This window comes from Ctenocephalides felis, unplaced genomic scaffold, assembly GCF_003426905.1.
Source record: "Ctenocephalides felis isolate EL2017-DRISC unplaced genomic scaffold, ASM342690v1 CF-g0.4_SCAFFOLD_01886, whole genome shotgun sequence".
In the NCBI taxonomy this organism is placed as follows: domain Eukaryota; kingdom Metazoa; phylum Arthropoda; class Insecta; order Siphonaptera; family Pulicidae; genus Ctenocephalides; species Ctenocephalides felis.
In genome coordinates, this window is record NW_020538040.1 from 28,128,050 (window position 1) to 28,154,542 (window position 26,493).

Here is a 26,493-nt window from a genome sequence, read left to right on the forward strand (position 1 = left end):
GTACCGTACCTATAGGAGGAATCTGTTGCGTAGCAAGGGCTCTAAAAGCCTCAGCAATTAAATGAGGATGAGTCCCGATCATACTTTTCCATCCAGGAGTGTCCATGACATCCGTGGCATGACTGCTGAAAAACACAAACAAAATGATTACAAAGGTTAAAGAAAATACTCATTTCAAACCAAGTGATGGCAAAATAGTTATTATTGAACAAGAAGAAAATACTTACGTGTTGATAAAATCAATTGTTTGTGCTTTAAGTTGGTCTGCACTGTGAAGATCAGCTAAAATTAAGGTTTCTGCTGCAGTATCCACAGACAAGTTCATGCATAATGCTTCCTCGCACATGACTTTCAGCTTTTCCAATGCATACTAAATAATAAACAAACAAATGGCATAAAAGAGTGGTATTATAAAATTGATTCATTAGAAGCAATGTTAATTAAAAATTGTAAGATAAATAACAACAAATATGAGTACACATATCAAATAACATATTGTAAAATTAATTAATGTGTTACAGTGCTAATGCCAATTTTCGGGATTGAAAATTTTGAAAATTGCATTATGAATGAGAATGTTTCTTTATGTCACTTGATTACTTGTAATTTAAGGTATTACGTAAAATATGATCATTTCTCAAAACTCCTAAAATGAATGTAGTGAAATATATAGTTACTTTATAAAAGTTACCTTATCAGCAGCGGCAAGTAAATCGTCTGCCATTTTATCTAAATTTGGAGCTTTCCCTGTATATATAAACCTAAGCATTTCCTTCAGAACTTCATGATCAACATCAGTTATGTCCACACGATTATGTTTACGTTCTTCCATTTCATGTTCAAACATTGCAGCAAAAACAGGACTCCGTGCTGGAAATAAAAAAAAATCATTGAAATGGCATACATCTCTTAAACATATTAGCTAAAACTATGTTCATCAAAATTTCAATGAAGAGTGAAGTGTCTGTTTCAACTTAAGATTCGATTCCAAAACCATTTTTACCTGCAAGTATCGCTTTATGTGCTTGGAATTCCCGGCCAGAAACAGAAAGCGTAACATCACTAAACTTCTCATTATCAAATAGTTGGCCCAGGTCTTCAGATAATCTGCATTCTGGTACTTTGAACTGTATTATATTACTTTGCCCTGATATATTAACACTATCTGCGACAACGGATACCTAAAAAATATTGTAACTGACTGAAACAGAATTTTTAATAAAATGCAAATGCTATTTTACTAAAATCTTTTACTTCCTAAATTCACTTATAAATAAATGTCAAACTAAAATTTATCATTTTCTATATTAAAATGTTACGATCCACAATAAAACACAAAATATGGAGTAATTAATAAAGTTTATATCACAAAGACAAAACAGTTCGCAAAAAAGAACTTCTGAACTTTGATGCCTTCGAAATGCTTATATTATTTAAACCAAGACTTTATGATCTTAAGATCACATAGATCAAAGAAATAACATAATTAATAACATGAAAAATATATTTTTCTTATCAAATAAATTTCTATTAGTTACTTACTTCACAAAATATGGTCAATTTGTCCTCGGGCAGCAGACCATTTGCTTCATCGAGTAAAAAATCTCGCCTGATGAATTTCTTAAATCCCCAATCTTTACCCTGGACAAATCTGTAAGCCCGCTGTGATTCCATTGCTTTGGTCTCTTCGCGTTTTGCATTTAAAATCGAGAATTTAAATTTGGCCCGAACTTCAGATTTGTTACAGGATACAAGTAGTAAATACAGTGAGAGGTAGTCTTTACTTTCTTCATCTAGCCCTTTTGGATTTACACGTAGACACCTGAAGTAAAATTTATAGTGATTTTCTTAATTTGATTTTTCTCATGATTAAATATTTAAAAACGCTGCATAAAATTTTGCTTTGAGATAGAGAAGTATCATTAATTGATGTTTTTCAAAAATGATTCAAGTTGTCAATATACGTTAAATTGATAAAAATAAATATGTGAGCAAAAAAATTAGTTTTGGACAATGTTGTGTTTTTGTTTTAAATCAATTCAAATCTGATTTTCCTTACCACTTTAATTTGTCGTTCGCGCCCGCTGAGAATGTTGAAGACTTTAACACTTCGCCCATTTCTTCCCGGCAAAAACTAAAGTTATTAATGGTCCACATATAACTGAATTTAACTACCTTAACCTGCAAACAAATTGAAAATAGTTAAGTAACGTAAGACAACATTATTTTGATTTCAGAAATTAATATTAGTATTCATTGATCAAAATATTGAATATTCGTAAGCTTTTAATTTGGGTTTATTTTATAACTGTTTATGCTAAGAAGCATCGATAATTCTCTATTGTTCATATTGTCGACAGAATATATTAAAATATAATAATAATGTTATATTAAATTCTATATAAATTTTATTCCCTACTCAATTTATATGGATTTAAAAAAAGAAGAAATTACATAATAAATAATTAAAACTGGCAACTATAGGATTTTATTGTTATTTTTACATTATAGAAAATGAAATAAATTACATCGATTTGAAATGATGTGCAAACCGTCAAAAATAATAAAATAAATTAAGAAGTTTGTTAAAAAAAATAGTGGTCATTTATGACAACGTTTCTATATATATAATTAAAAAAAATACATCTAAATTTTCTGGCTGTATCGAGGAAAGTATTATATAAGCTAGGTCAAAACGAAAAATTTCGAAAACAACTAAACATGTAGAGTTATCTAATCAAACTGTAACCTTTTATTCCGTTAAAGGAATAAATGTGAACGTTTCATTAATTTAGATAATTCGTTGTTCGAATACAATTTTTATTAGCCTACACAAGAAAGTCTCAAGCGATGCGATGACTTTCGCTCGGAAGGAACGCAAAGGTGAAATCGAACACTTTCGCAAAACGCGGAACGTATAGCACTGATATTAGCTGGCCGCTTATGTATACGCTTGAACTAAATTCATATTTCTATTGCTGAGAATAGATAATGTTTAAAAAACAAACTGATTTGGATTAAAAAGAGAATCAATAAAGTTAAGTAGTCCATAAATAATAAGAATGATCAATGAAAAATAATAAGACATCATTTAAAAAAAATGATGTTCTAATAAATAAAGATATTAAAATAATGTTTAATAATACAGAATAATTTTTTATTTTAGTTTTTATAACGTATCAAATCATGTAGTATCAAACACGCATGTCTGGCGTAGAAAACGATTGAAATAAATTGAAAGGTGTTGATCAAAATAGTACATGCCAACCATGTTCCAAGGAATATATATGGAATTAATAGAAATTCTTCAAAAAGAATAGAATTGTTGAATATCATTTTCTTTCTTATTACTTAGTTATATATAAAAATAAATCGCAAAATGTGTTGGTAAGCGCCTAACTCAACAACGCCTGGACCAATTTGGCCAATTCTTTTTTAAAATGTTCGTTGAAGTCCAAGGATGGTTCTTACGACGAGAAAAAATCAAATAATTGCCGGAAAACCCCAAAAACAGCCCTTTTCTTTTTCTCATACAAACATACAAGCATTTTCTCTACATTTTCTAACTAAAACGTAGAATCAATTTGAGCTTTATTGCTATTATATAAAGTTCATATTAAATTACAAGCACTCACTGTATACTCCTCCTAAACTATTATTTGGACTTTGATAAAACTTTCTGAAGTTTGTTAAGGAAATTTTCTAGGATGTATGTGATTATAAAGTACTGGGATGTATGTGCAAGTGCAATATTGTAGAAATAAATGAAAAAAATTGGAAAAAACGACATGCCATTATTTGCATTGAAAATAAATGAAAACTATCATCTGCCAAAAATTTCAATTTACTTATGAACCCACACAATATTAGAATATGTATAATGATTTTATGATTATTTACACTATTATTGCCGAAAAGCAACTGAGATGTGCCAGAAATTAACATAATATAAAATACAGTATATGTATGGCAGATTGAATGATACACATATAAACAAATATGACAAATTAATTCACTTAAAATATGGGGGTGCCAACACACGATTCGGATATTACATTTTCAGTATAGTTTTTTTTGTCAATATATAATTTCTTCTTTGCAGTTCTACATTTAACATCGCTCATATTATAAATATGTATGCATTTTGCCGCGAAGAGTAATTTAAAAAAACAATAATTATTATTTTTAAGAAAAAGGTGAATATTAGTATATTATATTAAAAAATTGTAGACATGAGTACAGAACAACGTCTGTCGGGTCATCTAGTTACTTATAAGTCTGATATTCAATAAAAATAAAAAATTACAGGAATTTAACACTGTATAGTCGATCATTTTGTTTTGTTTCAAATTGGCTTATCCACCAAGACACCAATATATAAGGTGACAGAGAAAATCAGAAGATTTGCATCTAAGTACAAGACTAGGCTGACAAAATCGTCCTAACCAACTAGTTAAAAATCTGCTATCCACAAACTTTACTAGATTACTACTCTAAGGGACGAGCCCTTTAGTCATAGTTTGTTAATAAGTAATTTAGGTTTATGTATATTTTATTGCTGATTACAAATAAGTGACTTAAATCTGGTAAGTTCTATGTTGTGAGCAGCAAACAGATCATTGCTCCATGTAACTCAACCCGTCCGTAGTATATAGTAGGGTCAACGTCCAATAAGCGACGAGCCGTTACTGATTCATCCACATATTAAAACACACACAAGCAAATGCAGATATTGCTTTGATTACGGGCAAAATCATCGCACTCGACGAGATCCTCAAACACTACACTAAAACGTACAATGGCAATATATAAAACATTCGATGATATCCCAAACAGTGTAGCAAATGCAAGAAAAATATTGAGAGCTTGGTTAAGTTAAACGTAATAACCAAATTATGTAAAGCCAAAACGAGGGCTAAGAACTGTTAAGTCCTAAACTTTCAAATAATAGATGTGCTTTAACTTGAAGATGATAACGATCGAATTTTGTCAGAAATGGAAAACTATTAATTATTCTCCTAATTAAATAGTTATAGGTGATACAAAATATTTGGATCAACCAGTATGTATCAGATTCGTACAAGATTCGGTAATCAGATCTATTATTGGGTTGGAACTCAAGTACAGCTCTAGTTTACTCGCATCTCGAAACTCTTGTTCAAGGACAGAAATTAAAATTACTTGGTCAAACTTGGAACAAATGATAAATATCAATTTTTGCACTCTATATGATTTCAGAAATGGGGTTGATTTATTATTTCAGTTTATTAAGGGGATTGTTCTTTTTTTGTTACAAAAAATGCAAAATATTTGTTTTTGTTTTTCTCGAAATGTGTTTATCATAGAGACATGCGGTTTTTTTTAAACAAAAATTACAAAGTCATAGAACATTACGTGATTTTCTTCTTTTTTTTGCGCCGTCATTTTTTAACCAGGGGGCGCCAAATTCGGTCTTGCAAAATCGATCTCTTTTGCGATGCCACAGATAAATCTGTTGTGCATCGCCCGAAACAAAAAAAAAGAAACTACGTTGAAGAAGAAGTTTGAATCCAGTCACCCTACCAAAATGAAAGAAAAAAAGCAAGAAGGAAAAAAATGGCAGCTATTTAAAAAAAAGTGTCAAAGAAGGCCTTTTTTGGGGCGAGAAGCTTCGCAAAAATTTTTTGCGTAATGTTATCAAGTTGTTTAAGGTAGGGAGACTAGATATTGCAGTGGTGAACAAATTAAAAAAAATGCAAGTCGATCCGACTTGTAGTTTTTTTTTTTAATTTGTGGCACCGCATTGAAAAAAGTCAATTTGAGAAAAACGTATTTAAAGTTTTTAATATAATGTACTAAATACACCATTTAATTTAATATACTAAATACACCATGGTTTTCAAAGATGCTGACACATTAAAAAGGTCATGTGCATGAGGTATTATAATGAAAAAGAGGCAGCTGGCATACAATAGCTCGCGGAGCGATAAAAAAACGCTTTCAGAGGATCATGCATATAGAGATAAATATATCTATAACTTCGTCAAAAAATAGATATTGAGATGATTTTTTTTTAAATAATTCTAAGGTTTTTAGCTTTCATAATATCAAAAAATCTCAAAACCGAAACAAAGAAAAATAAAAAAAGAACAACCCCCTTTAACTATAATTTGGAAAAAAATCATATTCTAAAACTTAGCTTTGGATCCTAAAATACTGATACGTTAGTTATAAAGCATGAAGTTGTTTACAAACTACATATTAACTGATACTTATTGTTAGTAAATTTAGCTAGCAATTTCGATATTGACTGGGTTTCTAACATTGGGTTTTGAATCTAGAACACTAAGTATTGTTTTAGAAATCTTGAAAACCAGAGTAAGGTTGCAAGTCGCAGCATTGCATTATTGAAAACCATTATAGCATCATGATATATAGCGAAACAATCAGCAGAAATTAAAAAAGTATAGAGATAAAAAGGCTTTGAATTTGAGACCAGAAAAAAGCAAGATATTCAAATTATTACTAAATGCTGGGCTCGCCCGTAGGTAAGCGGTTAAGAGCGACGGGACTTGTTTCAGAGGTCCCGGGTTTGATTCCCACTTCGAGCAGCCTGTTGTCAGGCAACATTGACAACGATTTTCACTTGGAAATATAGATAGCAATATGTTTCCAAGTGAAAAGAGTTCTCACCGGCATTGTTGCACCATACTTGCCCTATTACAGAGATTGTAATAAAAATTTATCATACAGAGATGTGACAACTGTTTGGGTTGCCATCTATAATAAAACAAACGTAGTTTGTAAGATCTTACTCACAACAGCTCATAGAACCCATTAGTTCTGATTGCTGTTCAAAAAAAAAAAAAAATACTAAATGCTACGAATTTCGTTTGCAAATTCATTGACCAAATCAGTTCGATAAACCATTCACAACAACAAAATGTTCCCTCAATATACCATCCATTTCCGTCTAGCCAATTTATCAAATACATATTTTCATTAATTTCATGCTTGATCCCTATTTTGTCCCAGTCGATGGTTCCACCCGCCAATCGTCATGAAGCTCACCTGTGTGTAACACCAGTTCTCAGCTACGGGTGTGTTGACCTCCTGCAGAGGCGGACTGGGCACTCGGCTGGAAGCCATCATAGTAGCACTAGTGCTCGCGCTGGCTTGCAACGGGTTCGAGCTGGACGAACGCACGCTAGGGCCTGTGCTGCAGTCGCTCGCCACCGGCAACCTGAGAACAAATAGAAAAAATATTTAAAACTACCATGACTTTCTACATATACATGTATAAATGATGAAAATAAACCTTAAATCTAATCTAGCAAGTATCGGCAGCCGTAGAAAACAAAAAAATCAAAATTGACAACTGAGAATATTTTTTCTTATAAAATAAGAATGCAGCAAAGAATAATAAATTTAATTGTGTGAACAACTTACATGTATATTTTGATGACAATTTGTTCCATTGCTTTCATTCAATAACAACGAATTTAAATTTTATAGAAAGAAAAATCCTCTAACCTAATTGATGATCACGAAAGTGATCAACTTAACTAAACAAAAGAAACTAGACGTTCCACGCTAGTTTGATTTTAGTACGAAAATTGTACCTTGGCAACATCTTGACAACAAAATCAACAAACTAATAAATTAACTAGCTGTAAATGGAATTCTGTCTTGAGGCAATTATGGCATCGTGCCTTAAGGCAAATTGCTGGAACTTCCCGTACCGTAACGAAATGTTCGAGGAATACTGAATGTTCTCAAATAGATTATTATAAATCTTGTAACATTGTCTAATATTTATAAGAATTATATAAACTGAATTGAAAAGTTAAAATTATTTGTTTAAAGTATATTAAAACTTTAGTCAGATTTAAAAATAAAATCTGAATTATTTTCGATATACAAAAAATTAAAAAAAAAAAAAGAAAAAGTTTAAACAAATTTTTTTTTCCAAAATCAATTATTTTGTTAAGTCAAGCAGAAAGTTCTTTGAATCATTTAAATCGGACGCTTAGCTCTCTCAAAAACTGCAATTTTTTACATATTTAGCTCCGTATCTTCGAAATGACTGGGCCTGCCTTTGCCATAAACTATTAAACACTTCTCCCAATCATTACTAATTGAATGTTTTTTAGATCATTCAAATTGGATACTTCGTTCTCTCAAAAAGTCGATTTCTATTTTCTGCACTCTTTGCTTCGTATCTCCGAAACGGCTGGATCTGCCTTTGCCAAAAACTAATCAGCTCTTTTCCCTATCAATAGGAATCGAATGTTTTTTGAACCATTCAAATCGGTTGATCCGTGCGCCCGAAAACGTGACTGGAAATTTGTATCCATACATACATACACACATACACACACACATCCATTTTTTCTGAGGTATGCCAAAATGTTCAGAAACCTTCAAAACGTCGAGAAATGTAAACATTTTCAATTCCGATTTTCGGCCCATTACAATAGCTTACCCTACGGGAAGTTAATAAACAAAAACCACAAGTCTTTGCTACCATATACGAATATATAAAGATTAATGATAAAGATATAATAATATGTATTACATATTACTGTCGCTTTAACTTTATGTGTCATTTGTACCATGCAAATTGTTTACATGAACTATTTTTAATCAATTTTCATACATAAGTATGATTTAGCTATTAAATATTTCTAAATTAAATTTTCCTACCCTCGATGGCTACTTGTAATTAGCCATGAAATGCAACAAGCAGTAGCAATCGAGACAAAATTATAAAAGAAAACTGCACAAATAGATAAAATTAACTAGAATGCATTATCGACGCAGTATTATCAAGTTAAGAAAGTGTCCACGGGCAAAGCGCATTGGCCTTGTAAGTTCAAGGCTAGAGTGTAGAGCAGCGTGCTGTAACTTCACTAATAGAAGTGTGCGCCGACCATAGTATAATATAACAACCACGGATTTGCATAGTGATAATATGTTCATCTACATTAATAAATAATTTTTATCTGAATAATGTGATAACTTTAACGATAACGACGATTTAATGTTTAAAATCATGGATTCCACAAAACCAGCGCATGGTTTCGAAGTGAATCACTGATTAAAATTCCGATCATATTTCAATAAAATTTATTATTAAAGTTATTGATTGATTTATAATAACGTTCATTCCCGATTACAAAAATATTTTGAAAATTATGTCCATGATGTTTTCATTATGTCTTAAATTCTAAAGTTGATACAAGAAAAGCACTCAGCTAGGAATACAAATGTTAACTATTCTTATACTAACTCTTCTGAGTCTATTGGGTCTACTGGACCCCAACGCCACCTTTAGAAATAAATATTTTTTTGAAGCACTCAATATTGTCCTATTTTTGTTATTTTCGCGGAAGAAAAATTTAGTTATAGTTAAAATTTACCGGGTTACGATTTTTTTTAAAAATACCATTTTCCACATGATCGCTGGTTTCCGAGCATTTTTAAAGTCTTTAAATTTTTTACATTAAAAATGTACTGGCCTCTATTTGGTACTGGGCTAAGGTGTGTACGAGAAGGGTTAAAACTATTTTATATATTTCATAAACATGAAATATCAACATTATAATCAAAATTATAAAATACTTAAAATTTAGATCAAATTTATTGAAATACAATTTAAATTTATAAAGAAAAAGACGTAATATTAGACATTGTTCTAAGAATATCCTGAAGTAGTTCAATATTACAAAGAATAATTTATTACTTTTAATGGTAAATTTTATAAAAAATATTTTATAAGGAGCAAATAAAAGTTGTATGAAATGCGCGAGGACTGCTTAATAATTTTGCCCACATAACTTCGATTTAATGTTTTTAGTTTTATTCTATATCGTTTAGTAGTTCATGAACTCAATTATTAAAAAAGATTTTTTATTTGCAAAACATTGTCAAAGCTCTTGTTTCCTATCCTTAGCAAATAAGACTGCTCTCGACGAGTAAAAAGTCGACGTTTCATACCAGGTTTATCACCAGGGATAATAAGAAAGATACAGAATAGAACTCACAACAGAATAGATATGCATTTATTTTAATTAGACAAAAAACTAAGGTAAAACTTGTAAAACTATCATGATAAAACATTCAAACAGATTTGAAGTTAGACTTTAATAGATATTAATTGAAGTCGAATGTACAAATACTGACAACATTAGTCTTGCTTTCTGTTGTGAAATGCAACACCGGCTGTATATAACACATCTGTACATACAAAATTCGGAACGCTCATTAAAAAGACTGAAAAGATATTACAAAGTATTTCGACATTAAAACGTAAAGTGTGCAAAATAAGGTAATGAGGCTGTTCTTCTCTGACATAATAACTAAAAACTAGGTCAAACATGCTACCAATTACAAACATGGTTCAAATACACACATAAAACAGAAACAAAGTGTCATGTTAAATCGAAAGTATAAGATTCTATTATGCTTCTATCACGTAATCATTTTAAAAAATATAAATAATATTTGATATTTTGAATATTTTAAACATAATCGCCCTTGAAAGATCCTTATTTAAAAGATTTGAAATCACAAGTATTCATAATTTGAAAGTTACTCATGGAGCAGTTTATATATATGGGCATAAGATAGAGTTATCGAATGATATAAAAATTTGGTATCTATCAAGATACAAAATACTTGCAATAATTATAAAATTACATGTTAGTATCTACATAAAACTAAATAAACAAAAATTCGTAATTGCTGATTTAATTATACTTCGTTTTGCTCAATCACTCGATATAATAAAACATGTCTATCTATGGTAAGCTACTCATTCGTAATCAAGTGTAAGTAAAATGAATTGAAGTCAGAGATATATTTTCTAAAAAATGGATGTTTACATATATTTTGTAATAAGCCGTTTATTAAACATCAAGTAGATACGAACAAAGTACGAAAAAATTCTATTTCATGAATATTACATTTGAAAAACGTTAAAATTCAATATTATTTACGTCAATTACTCTTTATTGTTTCTCAATACAAAACGTTCAAGCGATGGAATAAGTATTAAATGATGTAACGTGATCATAATAGGCTTGCTTTTTATATTACATCATAAAATGCACGGTATGCAAATAATGCCAGAATACACATTAGCAAAGCAGCGGCTAGATGAACTTGCCCAACGCATGGATAAGCCAGCGGTAGCAGACGTTTGGAATCATCACAAGAATATCTATTATTTTCAAATTTTGTAGCAGCAAGGTAAGTATAATTAATTAAAATCCAACATTGTGAATTAAAGATATGATAAAATTAAATAAAAAAGTTTAATGGTTATGCCAAAAACAAAATTAAAGCAAAATATATTAAACAATGGAGTGGAAATCACCAGCAGAGGCAGTTGGGGCTAGTGCCCAGGGCGGCAAAATTTGGAAAGTGAAGAGAAAAAGAGAAAGAATTTCTATACAATTTAATTAACTAATTCTTCTCAATAACAATTTTCATTTCAAGAAATATAATTTGTGCATTATGTATCAAATTAGAAATTTGTATATTACAATTTTGAAAATATATGTGGAAATATAATGAATATATATATATATATATATATATATATATATATATAAACTAACTATTATCTATCATAAACTATCTGATTAAAAATCTAACTATCATAATTAAATTATTAAAACTATAAAGATTAAAGAAAAATTATTTAATTTTTGGGAACTAATAAATTTATGCAGTTTTTCTGAAAAGAAAAATATATTTTCGACCCTGAAAATAACTTCAAAATATTAAAGTATGTATATTTAAATGATGTAATAGAAACAAAGTACCAATAAAATTCTACTATTGTTTCTTACTTTTCTCTTCACTCTCAAGAGTAAATTTAATCTCCACATAGTATTATAAATGTATCTCAAAAATCATTATTTAATTTTGTATTTTCATTTTAATTTTGCTCCGGCGGCAAAATACATTTATTTTGCAATTCGCGAGTGGAAAGGGTTATCCTCTGATAGGATAAATTATAGTAGCCACAAAAAAATTAAAAATCTAAAATTTTGCATATCTTTACGTTTAGAAGATTTTGGCATACCACAGCAAAACTGATGTGTGTGTGCGTATGTATATTCTGATATAATTTTTAGTCCACGATTTCAGGAACACGGATCAACCGATTTGAATGATTCAGATAACATGAACAGGGAGGCGTGCCGATTAGTTTTTAGCAAAGGCATTTCCAGCTGTTTCAGGGATATAGGGCAAAAAGTGGAAAAAATGTCAATTAAGATTTTGAGAGAACGGAGCGTCATATTTGAATGATTCAAAATACATTTCACTTGTTTATAAAAAATGAGGAATATACTAAAATTTTGTGAAGCCAGAAGCTTTAGAGAAAAAAATATAAAAAATTGCATTTGGCGGACAAAAATGATCATCAGGCATATGCACAAATAATTATCAGATATTTTATAGAAATTAATAAGTACAATTTTTTTGCAATTCCTTCGGTTCGTACCAAGATTTATTAAAATGTTTAACGTTCACCTACGAGAGTATTGATCAACCAACTTGAATGGGTTTCAAAATTCTAAAAAAAAATAACTTTGAAATTTTTAGAAAAAATTAAAGCTTTTAAAAACTTTGAACTACGTTTCACGTGAAGTTCCAGCAATTTGCTTTTTGTTATTTTGGATAATATACAATATTATTATTTGTTTCAAGTAAATATATAATTATTTTCAAAATCGAAGATGCTATAAAAAAATTTAAACATTTTGCTCGATTTATCTAGTTTTTTTCTAAATTTTTTTTTGTCAAGTTCAATTGTTGTTCTATCTCTAAATAGGCCCTCAGTTGCCCGTCCATGTCCATGTTATAATTCATACGCGATGTATGCGAGTCTCCGAACGCGTCGGACGGCCTTGACAAAAGCAGAGCCCGGTGCAATGTCAGTCTATACGTACTATATTGCTGTGTTATGCATGTATGCTGTTTTGCCAGTAACGCCGGATAATGAATCATTTTTATTGCTAGAATAACGTTTTAGCGATCGTAAAAACGCACTCGTGCACCGTCGCCGTTTCCTTGTTATCAGCGCATAGAAGCAACAAGTTGAGTTGGGCTTATTGTTAGTCTGTTTCGCTATCGGTTTCACCTGTTTTGATTAAGGACAGGTGGTGATTTGGCCCAGTGCTTTTATCTTTCTGTTTTCTTCGAAAAGATCTTAACACGTTAATCGCCATGATAATATGAGCAATTTTTTTACATGAGCAATGTAAATTTATTAGATAATTTACTTGAAAATATATCAAGAAAACTTAAGAGGGTATTCTAGTGTAGAAATTAAAATAAAACGTTTTTTTATCATATTTTCAAAGTTTAACTATATAATAATATATGTACGAGTTCATTTAATTTCGGAGATAAAGCTAATAATAATGACAGTGATAATCCTCTTCTGTTTTCTTCCCTTCGCGAAACTTTAACTTTTTCTCAAAACTGTCTTTTTCAATACAATGCCTCGAGTGATTTCTCGAGTTCTACTAGACCGACATACTTGAAATTTTCAGAAAATCTTTATAGATTTCTCTCGGGCATCTCGAAATTTCAATTTTTACTATTACTTTTTTTAAATTCAAGAATCTCAAAAAGTGGTAAAAAAGATGATCATTTTTTTGAAACAGTCGTCATTTTTCAAAAATTTATTTTTTAACTGTATACTAACTAGTATATGCCATTGCGACATCATTCTAGATGAACAATCTTTTTTCATTTCGAATTACTAAGAGGGTTGCAATCGTGGGCATAGTCAGATGTAAATTTTTTGAAACCCCCTACTTGAAAAACTGCTAATTTTTTAAATTATTAATTTTTTTCATATTTTTTTCTATACTCTTGTGAAGTTGATGAATAAGTTATGCAAATTCAGTTAAAAAAATTGTTTGCATTTTCTTGATAATTCATGCCCCTTAATGTATAAAAAATTTGTCAAATATCCTGGAAGAACACAATTTTTTATGTCACGCATATATGATTGACGTGGCCCTATAAACATTTCTTTAATGTAAAACGTAGCATCATACTAAATCGCGTTTGTCAAACATACGTCTGACATGGGCTCTTGTAGAACTTCTTAGGGTCTTACTCATATTTTGCTCAAGTTTTACACGTGACTGTTTAAATATTTTAAAAATAGTGCTGGATTTGAATTTGGTACGATGATAATTCATACTAATAGTATGCAATGATTTTTGAAATAGGATATATTGCAATATAATGTTCTCGATGTTGTCTAGCAGCAAATTGCTGTAACTGCCTGTTTCATATGGAATTTGAATTAGAATTTGTTGATTTTGAATTATTTGTTTTATTTTCTTTTAATTTTAAAACACATATGAAAATTGCAAATTATCAATACAGAACAATAGTTATAATAGTGAAATCATGAACATTTTGTATATATAATTAGTACGAAACCCAAAAACTAAGAAAGGCTTGTTAGCTGCATAGAAATAAATAATGAGTTGGATATATTCTACATAGAACTACAAGTAAAAAGTAAATTAACTAAATTAAGTAGAAAGGCAAAATCATTTTTTAAATTCAATAACTAATAATTCTAAAGTTTCTGATAATTAAAATGCTTACGCAGAGTGAAGTCTTCCACGTAAATTTTTAAGTGCATAGAAAATTTACATTTATTGATATGGTCTCCAAAATTTATCAAAACAAATCTATATTTAATTTGATGTACATATATAAAATACTCATTTTTGATCACCAATTGGCCCTTTCTATATCTCTTTAGACTATTTTCAAAATGGCTGAACCTCCATCCTCCACAAAAAACGATGAACTTGTACTTATTATCAATACGAATTTATGGGCCGATTCTGCCTTAAGATAGACCAATGTTATCGCAAGGCTATGTTATGCAGCGTTTTGCATAAAAAGTTTTACTAAGAACTATCGAAATGTTATGCGGTTGCTGTGCATATAGACAGTTTTTAGTATCACTTTATATGAAAAACACTACGTAACATAGCCTTGAACATTTGTTGAACACTACGTAACAACTTGAACATTTGTTGAAACGATTATCCAATCTATCTTCTCTAATGATCTTTAACTATGCAATCCAATAAAAACAAATTAATTTACTTACACTGATGCACGTAGACTATTTCTAAATATATATTGTGTACTCGTGCACATGGATTTATACCCATAAGAATGCGCATTATCTCTGAAAAGGTATTATTGATGTGAGACATCAGCATATACGAAGGCATTTAAGTTAGTCCTTCAGACGACCGCAATGGATATAAACCTCCCAGTCGCCCTCTACCATACTATGCGTGTGTTTACAAACTAAAGAATCATATGATTCTGTCTGGCCTACTGGCGGAGTTCGACTCATGTATAATAGTCGATTTTTTCAAGTTGTGGAGTTGCTATGCACACTAACAAATAAAATTGATGATTCCTTATTTATTAGCTTGCTATAAATCGTAAGTCTCAAGGAGAAATGTTGAGAAATATAAGCTTAACGTAGACAATTTTATTTTGAAAATCAGAATGAAGTCTGCAAGGACATATTTATTGATAAGTAAATCATATGTAAGTTGGGTTATAATATTTACTATTATTTTGGAAAGCAGTAAAACAAGTTAATTGAAATAAAATTTACATTAAAATGTTGTTTTGTTAGAAGAACGTCTTTAATATACATTGTATTTAACTTGATTTCATAAAAATAAGTTTCCAAACTGTACAAAGAAAATATCTGGCTCTCGTCTGACCTTCGCAGTATGAATGTGTTTTTAGTATACATATGTATAGTAATTGCCAGCATTCAGTAACTGATCAAAATTACCAATCACAACATCTTGTTTTCCCAACAAAAATCTATATTTTAAATTATCAAGGCAAACGGCATGATACTCGCCTGCTCTGTCACTCGTTTTGCACGCATGTACCCAGGTCAAAAAAATCATTTAATTTATTTTTGAAGTTACAAATCCCCCTCAGATTGCGATGTTTACCGTATAACTTTTTTATATTTTTAAATTAATAATTTTGCTTCTAGATGATGAAGTATGACAAAAAATGAATAAAAACAAAATTACACTGTTTTTGAATCCTATTTACGCTTTTACCTAACTTCGGCATGTCATTACAAATGTTTAGAATAAAATTATATAAAGGTAATGAATACATAATCGCATACTTAAATAAGTACAATTCTTTGCTATTATCATGTTGCATGCGCAGAACATTTTACATAGTAAAAATAATTCCAAAAAGAAAAATATTGTTACTTCTAAAAAATAGTTATTAGTTTCTTCACTCATAAAGTGTGTATAGATATGTGTGTGTGTATCTGTGTGTATATTATATTTGTTATATAGATATGCATAATTAATTTACCCATGGCATGGGAGTCACGATAAAATATCGAAATTCGATCGTTAGAATGTGTTCCCGGTTTTACAGGCGATTGTTACATGATGTCTTATTGTTAGTGAAAGTCCCCATGCGGAAAGGTTCTGCAGTGAAAGTCGGGGAAAATTAAACGTCTGCTTTTATTCAGATGTACAGAAATTTGAAAGTAACGCCATACAGGCAGCACAACGCGGATTACAAAACAAACGGAGCCGTGCTATTTATTTCACGAATTCGTTTCTCATTTCTCAATTGTGTTGCTCCATGTAAAATTTCACAGAGAAACTACACATCATACGAGTATATACAGCATGTTTTAAATGAAATATAATAGTATGTTTTCTTTTATTAACACTAAAACAGTTTAAAATAGTTTTTGGAAAGACCAATATTGGTTATGTAATGGCATGAACACGAGCTAATCGAATCACGCTCTAATAATTTCACATGTTTATAGATCACAACAGTAACCTGATGTAGATCACATTAACTATTATTTAATATAGTTTCATATATCATTATTGTAAACCATTAAGTACTAATTTATAAGCCTATTCTTGGAAAACAAATTTACTTTATACATATTGCCACTTGGCTTATAGCAATGGAATAATTTACTTTGATTTAAGGCAAAAATTATATAACAAAAAGACAATTTCTTTGCTTTCGATTTCTTATATTTCTGTAAAGAGGCAATATAATAACGGTGTAGCTTATCCAAAAATAGTTCTACCAAGTTATGATTCATTCATTATTATTGAACAATCCTTAAAAGTCATTTGCATTTTCCAACCAATTTTTCAATTTGTATGAGAAAAGCGTAACGTATACAACTAAAAAATCTAATCATTCAACTTCCAATCAAAATATGAACAATTTGCAAAAAAGGTCAATACAATTTACTACTTCGTTCAGAATAATGAAATATTACATAAGTGTAAGAAGTTTAGAAAGCGTATAGAGCTATCGGTACTTAGGCTGGTCGTGCATGATATTCATTAATATTTATTTCTTCATGTAGAGATATGTTTGATTGGGAAGCAAAGTTAGCACAAACCTCATGCCCAAATTGTTACATATTTTATGCAGTAGTTTTATTTAGCGATTGCTGGTAAATAACTACAAAACTTCGAATATATAATGATCTATTCAAGATTTTCGTCAACTCTAAATGTGGCACTTAGTTAGATTCAAGTGATCCATGAGTGCTATAAGGTCATTAGCTCCTCCAATTTAAGATTTATTGTTAGTAAGAAGGAACTGCTTTAATATCAGGAACAGCCCAATGAACGAACGACCAGGAATAAAACTAGATCGACAAAGCTTGGAATAAACCAAGACGTCACCAAGCCACGTGCATTAAATGCCAGCACGTGCACGCTGTAAGTCATTCGATCTTTATTTGACAGAGTCAAATTTTCATTTAACAGAAAATCTATTACTGAAGTCGACGAACATTAAGATAACTTTTTTTAAATTAAAACCAGATCCATCTATTATTCGAAACTTAGTATTATAGTATAGTTTGAGACTTGATAAAGATATCAAGTCGAGGAATTGCCAAATATTGTATACTACAAAATATCTTTAGAGTATTCTTTTTCAATAAAACATGTTGAACTACGAAAAACTACAAAAGTAATATAATTATGGTTGAAGTTCAATTATCTTAAAGGTAAGATGAAATTTAAAGATTTCTCATTATTAGTTACTCACTTATTATTAGTTATTATTGTTAGTTAGTTATCTAATGGGCATAAAAATAAAAAAAAAAACAATGATCGGATTTGATATACATATAATGTAATGTAACAAATAACATCTTCACCAGCAGTATATATTATTACCACAGGGTCATATTGCAAAGTTTGATACTTCGGAAAAGGCCACAGATACCTTATGTCTACATTGGATTATTTTGAAAGCGACAGGGCACGGTTTTCACCTTTTCACGATTCAAAGGCAGAAGTAATAACCACAAACGTAGGAGTTACAATCGCATATTTCTATTAAAACAAAGCAAAGAATTAGGCAACAAACCATTTCAGATACAATTCAACTAGCGATTAAACTATAAGCAAATTATAAAAAACGGATCTACCATTCATCTCACGAAATTAATCAAAGCGCCCAAGACATTTCAGTTTCTTGATTCATTCAAAATGACTTGCAAAATCGAGGAAATGAAAAATTCACAAATCATATTTTCAGATAAAAACAAACTTGGCCATTGGAAAGTTCAAAATTGCGCCAAAAACGAATAAGAATGTGTTTTCTGATAAAAATCCAAATTTATTAAAACGTAATAAGAGATATTTGTTTACTAAATAGCACCAGTATTATCCTATATTTGATGACACAGAACCAAAAATTCACCGCTTGGAAAAATAGAATCGATGCATTACTACTAGGTACTTCTGATCACATTGCTCCAGAGTAGTGTTAGCTATATATGTCGTGAAAATTTCGTAAAAGTTTAGATTTCACTTTCTAGATTTTTTTTGTGAGTTTTTAAATTGAAAGCCTATTTCGAAACTATGCTCGTTTGTTATTAACAATAAGACGTAGAAAGTTGAAATGTATTTGGAATTGAGAATACACACTGCTGTTGATGTAACAAGGTACACAGCGTACAAATGGAAAGTGCTGAAATCTGTAACTTGTCTTTACAGTTAATTCTGAAATATCTTTGTCACATATAAAAACTTAAGTTGATTAAGGATAAAACCCATTTTTAAAATTTATGTGAATTGAAAATGACTGTTTTTTGAATGTTTGCTGATAAAGGAATATTTGAAATTATGTAAGATTTCAATATTTCAAGAACAATGTTTTTTTGTATTTGCGCTAAATATCATGTTACAATAATTTGTTAATAATATTTAAATGGTATTGCAATTATGAATAAGAAGTATATATTACATCAAAAGTTTAGACAGTTACATTATAAAGAAGTTCATGGAATACAATAACTACATACAATTTAAGTCTGTAAACATTAAATATATCATCACATATCTTTTCAATTTAATCGAACAACGATGTCACAGTCATTTTACAGAAAAAATAAAATACAACTAATTTAATCATACTACTTAAACGGTATACCAAAAAGAAATGTTAAACGAGAAGACAATGGATCAGTAAAAACAATCTATGCGAACAAATGGACGACTTTCTAAAAGCATTCGAAATTTCAAAAGTGTCCGGAAGTTGAACTTTCTTTGATTATTTGCTTTTATTTCATACTGGGAATATACACGATAATGTTTGCGGTTTAAATAATTCGTATGCACAGAGAGCGACAAAATAAATTAGTTCACTTTACGAAATTCTACATAACATTTATAATATATAATATAAAAGTTTGTATTCAAAGATTTTCTCTAAGTACCAAGAAAAAATTATTGTAAGAGCTTTAATATGATCACTATGATCAACTACTTGTAAATAACAAACAGGTGAAGAAGTACATGTTTTCTGAAAGGTGACAAAATTGTTGTTTTAAATTCTGTTTTCCAACATGGCTTATTATAAATATACATAATTACGAAAAAATAACCTTATCGTAGCCCTACATCAACATAAACATTTTTCAAAGGACACAAAATATAATTCTTAAAAAAAATACTAGAAGCGCCCAAGTATGTCAAAATTGGCTGATCCCTCAGGACTCCAATATGTTCACGGTAACATAAGAAATCAGAAAACATTCATCTATGTACAAAACTAGACTTGAATATCATCCATCGACTCAAATGTATATAATTAATTAGCGCTTGATTTTTGCAGCTTCTTGCAAGTGTGTTTCTATGCACATTTTTATTACTTCTATTCTTCGACTGTTGACTTTGATTGAAATATGATTTTATAGTTTAGATTTTTTCCAACTTGCAAAAGACTTGCTTTCCTCAAACATCCCCAGAAGGCTCGAAAGAACAAACCGTTCAGATGTAGCAAATTAACATGTAATGTAAACTAATTATTGCTTATCAGTATCTTTATCTAATCTATTTTCAAACTTAAAATGACTACCCCTTGGTAGCATTTTAAAATCTTATATCTACACATTTGTCACCAAAATTACTGAATGCCTTACTATGCAGATTGCCATTATATAGAATGGAAAAAAAATCGTAGTCGGACAAAAAAATCTGTCATGATCGAAGTAGACATACTTTTAAATTAGACGATAAAAATATTCAAAATAAATAAAAAAATATATTAAAATTTAAAAAAATGTCCAATGGCAGAACATTAAGAGTTCAGTTCACATTCTACAGTAAATTACTAAGAAATCTTGGAAAAAATCTATACTATAAAAACATATTTCAATCAGAGTCAACAGTCAAAGAATGGAAGTAATGAAAGTGTGCCTAAGAAACACACTCGCAAGAAGCTGCAAAAATCAAGCGCTAATTAAATATATACATTTGAGTCGATAGATGAGTACCATCGACACACAATATTGAAGGATAAAACTAATTTAATTCTACCACTTCGCCCTATGATTTCAGATCTCATCAATAATTAACACAAAGTCAACTATTTCACCCTGCTGAGATTAAATATTCATAATGATACAGAAATTTGTGTGAACGTGAATTTCATTCAATTGTGAAGAGGACAATCGCGAGTAGCGGGCCATTATATTGGGGTCAGTGCCAACACTCGATAAACCAACAGACGCTCGGCGCAGAAGCATAGGCTTGGGGGACCCAATCACTTTTTTTGAAACCGAAATATTTAACAAAAGTACAACACTGCATCGAAACATTTCGGAGATCAAAATCTCCAACAAAACCGGCAAGAGCAAATGTGCTGAGTAATTGTTCTATAACGTTCCTAGAAAGTTTTCAGAAAAAAATCTGTTGCACGTGATGTGAGAGTTCGGAACAATGTGCGAGGAAAAGATATTGAGCGAGATAACGATGCCTATTTAAAGAAAATGTGATTAGCAGAATGCTTGGAAAAATACTGTAGGTTACTTTTATATACTGACCATTCTCATAAATGAACATCTCTATTTAATTTAACATCTGAAAACATAACAAAGCTCATGTTATCATTTTTACTTCATTCTATTACCAATATGTTTCATAATCATACTTCATAAAATTTTTACCAAAAATTTAATAAACGTAAGAACTCTAAAATATAGAGTCAATTTACTTATAGTTTTCCGAAGTTAGAAATATATTACTATTACTAATCAATTCATAAATAATTTAAATGGTTTGCAATATATAGAAATTTGACATACACCGATGCACGAAATTGTTACAACTTACGGTTTTTAGTGAGTATATTTACTTCAAAATAAAACCGTGAGATTTTTCCAAAAATGCCTAAACATTCGATACTAAAAGTTCCACAACGGTGATTTGATAGGATAGTCCCCAACATACAAAACAATTATCAGTCAATAATAGAGGAAAAGGGGTAAATGAAATCGGTTACTCACATCCAGTTCAATTAACATTCAGTTATCAAATAGTTTTATTTTTATATCAAATACTAATCACAGTCTATTATAATTCGTTCTTATAATTTCTCTAATGCATCGTTTTTAGATCATTGCACAAACGCTCTACTAACCGAGTTGCTTGGTCGTTTTGATAAAGACAAACGATATGTTATATGTTCGCCATGCATGTTATGCCAAATATGCAAATAATTCAAGTTGGCAATGGGTAATTGGACATCTGGAACTCTCAAAAATATTATTAATATGGATTTAAAAATATTGTAAGAAACGTTAAAATCATGTAAAAATATAATTCTTAGAATGTAAGAATTTATACTTAATTTATTTTGTGCGGTAGGTGGTACTGTTTAGGTATTTTATGTAAATGTTTAGAGAACTAAATGAAAAATATTGATTTGTTATAATTTGAGAATACTTTAAATCGTACCAATATGAAATTATGGCTAATGGTTTGTATCTCTGATAAAAGGATCACTGGAATCTATTCATAATAGGTCATAATTAAATCTATTACATGCAGAGTAATAATTTATCACTTTGAGTGTTGTAATTGTGTGCAAAACAAAAAAAAATTAATTTGTATATAAATTTGTTGCAAATTAATTATTTTCACTTACAGTGACTAATGAGAAGTATCTAATGACGCATTTCGCCATAGTGATACAAAAGTCTGACAAAGCGAGCCTGACTAACAAAGTTAATAAAATGCGCCATCCGATGTTTTTATTAATCGCAAATCGAGAGCACAGCGTTATTCACTCGCCGATACGTTTTAGAGTCTATCTTCAACCCAATTTAATAATGACTTCGAAGCGGTTAACCCAATTTGTAATGTTTACTCTTCATGGCGTGAATTAAAATGGGTTATGTTTGAAAATAGATTGTATGTTTTTAATATTGTCTCGACCTTCACAGCAGCGCTACAGAAAACTTCAAATAAAATTAATGATTGGTTTGCTGTGAAGTAATGAAAAATGCGAATGTGAAATGGTTAGTTAGCAAATTTGACATGAAATTACCAAGGAAATAATTTACGTTAAGTTAAAGTTAAAACAAAATACACAAAAAACGATTTGAATATTAACTTCCCGTAGGGTAAGTTATAATGACTGCAAAAAATCTAAAATGAACATTTGTATATATCTCCGTATCAAAGAATTTTGAAAATTTTGGCATACCTTACAAATTGATTGATTTTTGGCATGCCTTGATTAGTTTTGACAAAGCCAGGTCAAGCCGTTTCGAAGATACAGGGCAAAATGTGCCAAAAATGGTAATTCAGTTTTCGAGATAACGGAGCGTCCGATTTGAATGATTCAAAAAACATTTTATTTGTATTAACGAAATGAAGCACTGATTAATTTTTTGGGAAGGCAGGTCCAGCAGTTTAGAAAATACAACAAAAAAATGCCATTTGGCGGCCAAAAATGATCATTAGACATATGCATATCAAATTATTAGATATTTTATAGAGATAATAATAACAAGTTCTAATTTTGTTTGCATTTATATGGGTTCCGTACCAATGTTTATCTGTTAAACTACGACGCAGGGCGATTGTCTTAGAAAAAAGTTCAAAGCATTTTTAAACATTTAAATTTTCGGCACGGGAAGTTCCAGCATTTTGCCTTAAGGCACGATGCCATGCACCACTAGTTTAGTTAGTATGTATTTACTTAAATACAAAAACATTAATGTCAAAAGTTGATTATAGAGACGATATTCTGCTGACAAAAATTACGCACATCAACAATAGGGCCTTCTATAACCTTATAGAGAGATGTAGGTTACAAATGAATAAAAAATAAAATACTAGGTTCAGCATTATAAACAGTCATGTTGCCTATAACGTACAGGGCTATTATTAAATCACAAAACTTACTTTCAAATTCGCTAGAAAATCGATGAGTTGTTAATGGAAATACGTCATGTGGTGATATGAAATAAGTTTTGTCACCCTTATCTAGCAAATCATTCAAAGCCACGCGGGTACCGAAAGCTGTTCAATATCCTTGGCATAGAGAAGTCGCCAGTACAACCTATACTATGATGAATATAGATTATTTATTTCAGATAATTTAGTACTTTATTCCTAGCAATTGTTATCAAGGCAAAATAATTAGAGAGATAAGCATTTTTGCCGAATAAACTTAAGGACTATATTATAACTATCTGCATGTTTCACAATATAAGCCTCTCTCCTCCAACTTTTTAATACGTTATTCAGTCGGATGCCTTTTATCACAATCAACAAGATAATACCAAAAAAATGCCATTTTACATAGTTTTGAAATATTTTAGATACATAATCATATTAGCAATATGTAAAACTCCTCTTGTGAGAAACACTAATAATCAAAAAAATCAAAAACATATGTTCCATCATTTATTTCGATTCCAAACGACTATTCTCGAAACAAGTATCTCCCGGCTCTGCATCTACTCTGTGGCAGTTGCCATCCAATAACAAAACTCATTCCGCAGCAACTGAGGGGGTTGGCGCTCTAGAATGCGTTAGCAACCCTACAGACACTGCGGAGGTAAGTACAACCCTCCGCTCATAATACAAGAACTCGCACATAGAGGATCGAGCTCTAAATCGAAATACAACAGCCACGTTGCGCACATCAATTCTAATATATAGTGCCTTTAGGGATATGGCGATTTACCTTTATGTGGAGGTAAAAGAACATCAAAAAACGTATTATTTCTTCAACACGCTATGTCTACAAATTGTTTTGTTTGAAATAGCAATATCCATCTCGATTTCCGAAGTAACGAAACGAGGGTAGAAGATTAAAAATAATTCTCATATTTTTATTAATATGTAATAATATTAAAAATTTTTATTAATATGTAATTATAATGATAAAGCAGTTTCTGAGAAGCTATTAAGAATTTTTGCAAACTCCCTTAAAGAAAATGCTCCTGGTAACAAACTGATAAATTTTGTATTCAAATATTATAACTTTGTCGTAAAAAGCTTTTAAACGATCAATAAATTCGACGCAAGTTCAAGATTACACAAACGCATTTGAAATATATCTCACCCTTAATGTAAACCGTACTGGACAAATGATAAAGTTTCAAACATTATACGGGAGAACCGTTCGTCATATTAAAAAAAACTTATGACTAACGGCTTTTAAATGAATGCATACCCTCGTAACATTTTCTTCTACTTCACAGTAAAAATCTATTGTCAAAGTTCTAACACATCGAAGTATTCCTGAACGTATAATACATCGAAAAAACGTAACTACAGACTCAACTATCAAAATAATATACAAAAGGAATCGTGTTAGATGGTATGTAGTATATTAGCACTAGAAACGATAGGAGAATTAAAAGTATCAGAAATTGCACGTTTTAAAATTGTATAAGATGAATTTAGTGGCCCATTCTGCCGTAAAATAGACTAGTGTTATGACAAGGCTATGTTATGTAGTAGTTCTCATATAAAGTGGTACTAAAAACTGTCAAATTCCTATGTGGTTACTATGCAGTCAGGCGTTTCAGATAGAAAATCTAACCTAGAGAGTACACAAATGTCAAAAAATGTTATCATAACTGGATATTTGAGATATGGAATGATAACATATGAGAGAAGTTGCATTTTATGTGTAAAACGCCTGATTGCAAAGCAAATACATGACATTTTGACAGTATATAGTAGCACTTTGTATGGAAACTGGGATGTAATACAGCCTGCCATAACAGTGGTCTATTTTACGGCACAATCGGTCCATTAATATTTAGAAAAATCTTTCGGCTAAAAGAGCAGCTACATAAACTTATTTTCGAGTACGATAAGTACACAAGGTTTATAATAAGCATATCGAGAGTATTATATTTACTGCATTCTTTAACTCCAACTATTATCTACTGTCCTGTAAACGATCAGATACCGATTTCTTACATTTACCAATAAATCATTGGATAATTGTATATAGAATACATCCTACTATATTTGCACCCATTCTACTACTTTACTTACATTACATTCTACCTCTATTTTTGCTCTACGACCTATACTCTATCTACTAAACTCTACTTTTGCTTTATTTCCTATACTCTACATATTAGCTCTACCGCGGATTGAACCCGGGACTATCTTAATGAAAATAAAATTTAAAAAATCTTTATAATTCATAGAAAACTGAAATAGCGTATTTTAAAGGCTTCAAAATCAATTTAAATTTGGAATGAATCAACTTCTACCAAACGCAAAAAGCTAAGAGACATTAAAATGGTATGAAGGATTTTCATTATACTGTAGTAGCTCAGTGGACCATCAACATCATAATATTAATCACAACGTATTACATCGTGAAGTAATAATAAAATTAGAGCATTAAATTCAACCTCGTGTAACAGAAAAGCGTCGCTGTTCCAGATCGCAATAAAACATTTGCCGCATTTGCTTAGCTGACACTATTGAAGCTTGTCGAAGCTCACACTAACGGAAAAATATTGTTCGACAATATTTATGATTAGTTCAAATATTGGTAAATTGAAAAATGTTAGACATGTATAATTAAAGAATAATATCATATAGTCTTACTTCTCAAAGAATATAT

General features: G+C 30.2%; 1 protein-coding gene across 2 annotated transcripts in view; it reads right to left on the reverse strand.

Annotated features, from left to right (window-relative positions):
* LOC113377118 (speckle-type POZ protein) overlaps nt 1-26,493 on the reverse strand; it is a 56,199-nt gene that overhangs the window by 1,233 nt on the left and 28,473 nt on the right. Inside the window, exons 2-8 of one of the 2 annotated variants that reach the window (XM_026617324.1) lie at nt 7,051-7,222; nt 2,060-2,181; nt 1,543-1,822; nt 1,004-1,181; nt 692-870; nt 228-370; nt 10-122 (exon numbers count right to left, since the gene is read on the reverse strand). In XM_026617324.1, the coding sequence (XP_026473109.1) occupies nt 10-122; nt 228-370; nt 692-870; nt 1,004-1,181; nt 1,543-1,822; nt 2,060-2,181; nt 7,051-7,222 (1,187 nt within the window). Of the gene's footprint in view, nt 1-9; nt 126-227; nt 371-691; nt 871-1,003; nt 1,182-1,542; nt 1,823-2,059; nt 2,182-7,050; nt 7,223-26,493 lie in introns of both variants that reach the window. The other variant, XM_026617323.1, reaches the window with a different exon arrangement.